Source organism: Ostrinia furnacalis, unplaced genomic scaffold (assembly GCF_004193835.3).
Source record: "Ostrinia furnacalis isolate ACB-3 unplaced genomic scaffold, ASM419383v2 OfSCF1411, whole genome shotgun sequence".
Classification (NCBI taxonomy): Eukaryota; Metazoa; Arthropoda; class Insecta; order Lepidoptera; family Crambidae; genus Ostrinia; species Ostrinia furnacalis.
The window spans coordinates 441916-449821 of NW_021131650.1; the positions used below are offsets into that span (position 1 = coordinate 441916).

Consider the following 7906-nt stretch of genomic DNA (forward strand, 5'->3'; position numbering starts at 1 on the left):
ACTACAGAACTTAAATTCTCATGTAAAACAACTTGATATTGAGTCTTTGCAGAAATAAAAGTGTAATTTTTTTACCAGTTAATTTAGATTGATTGGTGTCTGAAGGAACCTTTATACAGTACACTCTAAATATTTTACAAGGTATTGAAAAATAGTATCTAGCAAATGGCACAAATCCTGGTCATGTTATACGACTTTGGGCAGTTTATCACACCCAACCAGTGAAAGTTGGATTATCTTGAGATTAAATTACATTAATCAGATGGGACATTTCGAGGTTACATGACAGACCACATTTGACTAGTGTAAATTCAACTTTAACTTCCAAATTATCATTAAGATTTGTCAAAATTTTGACACTACAGACTAAAAATATTAGATGACTTACTATTTGGCTGAATCGGTGAGCTGGTATTCTCGCCTGCGATCGTAACACTCCTGGATGCCGGAGTCGGCCCATAGGCCCTTGATCGCCTCCACATACGGGCTCTCGAACGTTGTAACACTCTCAAAGTCGATTGATGATATCAACTCTGCCTTCTCCTGCAAAGGTTTAAACATATTTTTTGTTTAAAGCTAGTCAAAGACTTAGGCCCAGAACAGACGGTGAAACGCAACTGCAACGAAACTGCAACTGCTAGTTACTTTTGAGTTGTATCTAAGTTTCTGCCATAGCGTCCGTTGAGAGACCACACATGACGCGACCAGTTTGAAACTTTCAGTTTCAGTGTCATTCATCAGAATCATCAGAAAGTTGCAGTTTCATTGCAGTTGCGTTTCACCGTCTGTTCTGGGCCTTACTGGTGTTAATACTTTGGACTCACATGGCATAAAATGCTTGAGGCACAATGCTGTGTGATTTAGCCAATTTCAACTGATTAGTGGGAGACAAGAATTTATGAAGCTGAAGTTTGTAGGTTTCTTTCATGTTTTTAGGATGTAGATTTGTGTAAAACAAATTGCAAACAGTCTTAGAAGTGCTGCAACACTAACAGCTGAAAGTATCTGGTTTTGCAGTGCTGTTGCTATACAGCTTAGTTTAGGCGAAAGTGCCTAATTTAACTGGCTTTTTTTTAAAGAGGCCCATCTTTGCATACCTATGTACGTATGAAAACGGACATGTGTGTAAATGATGGGCGATCACCACGCCCATTCTCATCAGCATCTCCAGAGGAGTTATAGAAGACTTTAGGGCCCACGCCCACGACGACTTTTTGTGCGTTTACGAAACACGCGACAGCATCGATACTAACGCGCGTTAGTCGCATTTGCAACGCAAGTGATGTCAAAGCGCTACTAACGCGCTACAGCAGCGCGACTGCATCTCTACAAAAAGTCGCCGTGGGCGAGGGCCCTTAATGTTGTATATGAACTTACAGCGTTGGACGGATTCCCGTACTGTATTTTAAGAAGATCCATCGCTCGTATCATACTCTGCATCGCCATGAAGATGTTCTGGTAAACGAGTTTGATGAATCCACGCTTGTCATCGTCGCTGTAGCCGGAGCCATGGATGATTCTCATCTGCTTGATAAATGTTGACTTGCCGGACTCGCCAGTACCTGATGATGAGGGTAGAATGTTAAGTGCTTCAATAAAAAACGCACCTTTATATGGCAGTAGCAATTGCCACCTTATTTTGTCTAGTGTTAAGGTTCAAAAACAATCGAGTGATCAGCAGGGCTATTCCGAAACGCTATTTTATCCAGTTTCGGGTCTATCTGTCACCATTACTCATGCTGGCAACTCGCTTTTCGTGAGAGAGATGGCAACATTCGAAACTTTAATTAACGTTTTTCGGAATAACCCCGTTGATGCCGAATTGTAGGGGCATCCACATGCAGCAGCGTCTTTCCGTTCTATACATGGCCAGAACGCACCCATAGGAAACTGCTCGTGTATATTTTGTAGTGCCTGTTTGTAAGTCTGTGACTCCAAACTATACACGAATTTTGCGTACTGATCGTGTATAGTTTGGAGGAGCTTAGTAAAAAAAGTCATCTCCAAACTATACTCGATTAGTTTCTACTACACCACTTACACTTGACTAGAGTGTATTTAATTGATATTGATTCAGTAAAATTCAGTAAAATATGGAACTATATTTAAAATTACATTTATTTGATATTATTACATAAAATATTATTATTTTACTGAATCTATAATAAATTTAGATTTTTAACACTATTGTAAGTGGTTTTTGAAATTAAATTGATTAGGTATAGATTTCAAATTAAATAACAATTTAATTAAAATGAGAGAGAGTGAGAGAAGAAAGTTCAACGTGCATTACTAATTGGTGTAGTGGTTCGAAACGGACTACTATTCCGGAGGTAGCGGGTTCGATTCCCGCACAGTACAAACATTTGTGTGCATGAACATATTTGTTTGTATTGGACTGGGTGTTTTCTATGTATAATAAGTGTATTTACAAAAAAAAAGTATTTAAGTATGTTTATATCCGTTGTCTAGTACCCATAGTACAAGCTTTGCTTAGTTTGGGACTAGAAGCGCAGTGTAAAATGTCTAAGGATATTTATTTATTATTTATTTTATTTATTAACTTTTATCTCAAGAATAAAATCATTTTGTCATATTTCCATACCTACGACAATTGGTGAAATATCAGCCCCAAAACAAATATCTTTTCTATGGCAGAATAAGAAACACCAAAAAATCCTTTATCAAAACAATGACACGTGTCGAAAGATGATTCAATGTTTAAACACGGTAATACTATCTATACAGTATTCCAACTCGACCATATTTTTAAAATAAATGTCAACAGTCGCGCGGTACGTCACAGTATGACAACATGCGATAGGGCTGCTCACCTACAGTACCCAGTTTAATTACATCTGCCTACTTAGAATTTCTATATAGTTTTGCGATTGTATTTTTTTTATTTAGTTAGACAAACAAAATACTTTGGGAATGGAATAGATTGAAAATGTGTGATTAGTAGATTTAATTTAGTAAAAACTACTTAAATAATTTCGAAACTTTAATAATCATAATGATCTGTTACTTTAATTTCGGGCGGGCGAAGTCGTGGACAAAAGCTGGTTTGATACAATATAATTTTCATTTCAAATCAAACTGACTGAAAATGTCAATTTGACTAGTTTTTGACCAATTTGACCGTAAATGACGGTCAGTCAAATTCAATCAGTTTTGTCATTTTTAACACTTGGCCACCGACGTCCATTCGGCACATTCGCGACACCCCCGACTTTTGCATACCGAGCGCATACCGAGATTTGAATTTCGAAAGAAAGTTCTCGTTTCGTCTGTTTATATGAAGTTACAATACTGTATGATATTATTACCGTGGTTTAAAGTAGACACGCAGATATGAATTAATATGTAATAGAAAGAGAGGTCAATAAGTCAAAATGACTAGCATGCAACTACTCGCGTATAAATTGTAATCACGCACTTATTACAATACATACATGATTAGTCCGTATGCGTACTGGCGATGTATATTTTGGAGTAAGATAATTGACCTAAGTCACTACAAAGTATACGCGAGCAGTACGCAGCATATGCGTACTGGTCGTGTATAGTTTGGAGGAGCTTAGTTAATATATTCATTTCCAAACTATACTCGATTAGTTTCACACCCTTGCGTTCTGGCTATGTATAGAACGGAAAGACGCCATGCAGCACAGAAATACTCTAAGTCTTTAGAAAAACTATTTTCTATGATGGTAACATAACCTAGGAAGATCTTAGCAATTTATACTCTTTGAACGAACATGTTAGCAATAAGAACGAAAACGGAAATAAGTCATTAAATTAGCGATTTTATGAGCTGAGTAATTTTATATGGTTGATGAGAGGTTCTCCTTTAAAATATAGGTACGCGTGTTTGAAGCGATCTGATAAATTTTAAAGATAGTCATGGGAATTTTATTATTTCAATCGATATTAGGTATGCTCTTTAACTAAATGATATAGAGAGTGCTTTTAGTTATTTTTTTAATATGAACAAAAAGATCGGATTCGGAAAAAAAATACAACTAGCTACATTTTCTACAGGTTGAATACAAAAAAGTGACATCCCCGTATTAAATGACTGAGTGCTGATGATAATTTGTATGGAATTTATTTTACTTAATAAGTAATTTAACTTTGGACCTTAGAAAAAATTGTTGCATTTTTATCAATAGAATCAATCCTTTTTCTTTGATCAAGTATAAAAATAACACACTGTATGAATATTAACTTAATTTTGGTTTCAAAGTCAGGAAATTAATTTCTAAATTCTCACACTGAATAAACATAATAGTCCAATGTTCACATTTTTGTGATAATAATTGTGGTTTGGCGAGTGATATATAACTTATGATGGTTTATAATTTATTAAATATGTTTCCTTGTGACAATTCCTTGTGATTTGGGGAGTCAGTTCGCTTCGAAATTATGAACTTCACTCACATGGTGAATCTGACAGTGACATCATGTATCACCAATAGAACTCAAAAGCGAATGCCATGTACAATTCTATTAGTATGTTTTTACATTTATATTTTTTTATTTGGGCTATTTGCCATTTGATTTGATTTGCCCAGAACAGCCAGACTCAAGTCAAAATAGAAAACCAGTGTTCGAATTAAATAATGGCATGAATATTTACAATATTTTCCTTAAAATAACAGTCCTAGAAAAAACACAAAAATTAATGCCTACAGAAGCCAAACTACTTGTAACTTTTAAGTCGGCTCATTTTAGCGATCAGTTTATTTTTTGTCATTTTATAAGTTCTGGAGTTCGGGATGGGCAACTTATTACTTAATTTTGCTCTTACAAACTAAAAATAATATATAAATGAGGAATGATATGTTGGATTATACAATGATTATAAAAATATGTAATTTATAATTATTATGCAGTCATGGTTCAATTAATATTAGTAGTTAGAAGGTAGAAATAAAATAGTTATCAGTGCAGTTTTGTGGGTTTTTGGTAAAGCTATATTTATGACACCAAACCCAATTATTTCTCAAAATATAATTTAGTATTTGAGTTAAACTTAGCTATAACTAAAATAGTATTTTGAGCTAAACATACATTGTTAGATTATAAGGCAGTAAGTAAATAATATAATTGATTGCTCAAACGTAACCTGGTCCTAGTTAATATATTTGAGAAAAATTTTATAAGACTTGTAAAGTAGGTATTTTTGTTCTCATGAGATCATTATGTTCAATTATTTACTTGAACCAGACCTTGTGATCAGGTCAATTTACAGCATAACCTTGACCGAAACAATAAACGATTTGATAGAAAAATTCAAATCAAATACCTAAATGTTAATCAACTGTTCAGTATCAGTTGTATCAGTTCAATGTGTATCAGTGATAAATTTAGACCCTTTTTGAGCTACTGAAAATGGCCATAAAAATAGTTTTGGTTGGAATTGAATCCTACTGCATTAAATCGAATTATTATTTTTTTCATAGAGGAATATTAAACAAGAAAATCTTTAAAAGCTCTTGTTTTTAACAAGAAAGTTAGTGAGTCCAATTTATAGAGATATTGATCAACTTATATGACACTCATATTATGAGCTGATATAGTGCCCTTTCTCTCATTGTTTTAAAAATCATAGATGAGATGTCACACTAACCAAGGAATGTTATATTCATGCAATTTGACTGATTCTTTCCGAGTCATTAACAGCTTTTGTTCATATGTTACAAGCTGGAAAATGTTACTCTAACAAAAAATCAATTATAGCTAGAGAAGTCTCTTCTTATTCATTGATGTTGCATCTGATCTACTATTATTTTTATATGATCAAATTAATTATAACAATTAACAATACATTTTATACTTTCATTTTTCAATACTTCGGGGCAGAAAAGTGATATTGAAATACAATAATGCCTTATGCATTTCTTAATAGGGAAATCAAGTTATTTGAATGTTACTCTACAGATAAGGTAAACACTTCAAAGATAGATAAGCGTACAGACTCATCAGATCAGCAGCCATAATTATTTGTCAAGTTTAACTGGGGTCAACCCACTTTTTCCTCTTCCGTGCAGATTTACAAGCAAAGTAGGCATATTTATTGGTTCAATAAATCACACTTTGTTCTAGCAGATATTTGATTGCGAAAATAACTATTGAATTTATGTCAAAAATATTAGTTTTTCAGACAAAAAACTGACATAATTTGCAACATTAAATTGGATTTGTAAAGCCCTATAAAATAAGTTTTCAACTTGGTAATAATTTATTAATGTACTGTAAGCAAAATTATTTTTATGGTTAGTCGGTATGTTGCATTTCTCAAAAATATCAAGTACTACTCTATTATGCTTATTCATCTGGTAAGTAATAATTAGCTTAGTATTGGATGCACTAAATCTGCCATACCAATGATAACCTGTTTGAGGTTAGTAAAGAAATTTAACTTTGGGTACCATGTCCAACATGGAAAATAGTGTCTGAAAATAGTAACATAGCTACAAAAAGACTCACCAAGCAGTAGCAGTTTGAGTTCTCTCCTGGCATCGCGTTTGTCCTTTCGGAGTTGCCGCTCTATCTCTTGATTGATTCTTTTCTGTTCTTTGGCTTCTTCTGACATGCAACACTCCATGATTCCTCAGAGCGGAGGGCCGCAATCCGTCCTCGCGCGCGGAGCCCTGTCCTTTCGGCAGGCCTTTCAACCGAGGCACACCACTCCTAGAAATTATATTACAATTACACTCTCATCTCACTTTACGTGTCACGAAAACCACCATTTCGCACTATTTCACGCACCGACGCGACGACGCGCGAACAATCATCCGAACTAAGAACTATTTTATACTAAAACCGACAATCCGGCGGTCACTGGGTGTGGTGACTTATGATCGGTCATATACATAAACGCTTCTGTCAACTGCCGACATAAACACTTCGAAATCCGTTTATATACGACCGTGGAACCTTGCGAAGCGATCGTATAATCTCGTTAATGTAACTAGATTCAAGAAACCTATGGCTATTCACCACACGTGTGTATTAATAAGATTAAAACTGTAAGCAAACAGCGGATTGATGATACCTAGGTAATCTACTGATAACTAGAACGGCCTATGTCTAGGTTACGATGTGACTCGCCAAGGCTCACTGCACGATATTTGAGGCACTGTTTTTGCATTTTTTAACTTATTACGTACCCAAATGTATATCCATAGGGCACGATCAACTGTTCCACTTCAATTTATTGCACTAACCACGATTAATCACTCAAGTCATACAACGTCCGCCTCTCAATATGGCGCTGGGAAATTTCGGGCGATAGATGTTCTGCGCGTGCGTTGTAAGAGTATTAGCAAATAAAAAATAGTTGACTGGAATTCAGGGTGGATTTTAAAAAACTGCTAAAATGCGAAAATTAATTCAGTAAATGTAAATTTTGATTAATTGAAGACGAAAATTGGATTTAATTCCCATGTTCATCAAATTTAATGACAGATTATCTGTCAGTTGTCATTCAACTTTATTTCATTCATCATTTTTTGATGTGATTTTTATCATTACTACGTTTTATAACATCTTTAAATTTAATTTATAAATTAAAGTATATTTTTGAGAATTTAGAGATTAAATTCAGTATTTTATTTAAATAATTAAATAAATTAAATGACCGATAAAGATATTTTAGCAGCATCACGACGTATTCCTTGATCACTTTAGCGACGGAGCCGACAGAAAAAACAGTTGGCTGTCTATGCTTTCCATAGAACGTAACTTGGTATGGTTGTGGCAATCGAATCTTTTAATCGATTATCGACAATCGAATCATAATTTGGATTTCACATTTTGTGCTTTTTTTTTCTTAACTAAATTCTTGTGTAGTTAATATAATTTAGACATTACTATAGCGTACCCATAACAGATAAAT

At 34.3% G+C, this 7906-nt stretch overlaps 1 protein-coding gene across 6 annotated transcripts in view; it reads right to left on the minus strand.

Annotated features, from left to right (window-relative positions):
- Positions 1-7484, minus strand: part of Galphaq (G protein alpha q subunit) — a 27954-nt gene extending 20470 nt beyond the window's left edge. For 3 of the 6 annotated variants that reach the window (XM_028304294.1, XM_028304297.1, XM_028304295.1), the window contains exons 1-4: positions 7179-7479; positions 6496-6699; positions 1378-1562; positions 389-543 (exon numbers count right to left, since the gene is read on the minus strand). In XM_028304294.1, coding sequence (XP_028160095.1) covers positions 389-543; positions 1378-1562; positions 6496-6613 — 458 coding nt within the window. In that variant the 5' untranslated portion in view covers positions 6614-6699; positions 7179-7479. Of the gene's footprint in view, positions 1-388; positions 544-1377; positions 1563-6495; positions 6700-6777; positions 6918-7178 lie in introns of those variants that run through there. The other 3 variants (XM_028304292.1, XM_028304293.1, XM_028304296.1) reach the window with 3 other exon arrangements.
- Positions 7485-7906: the final 422 nt, after the last annotated feature.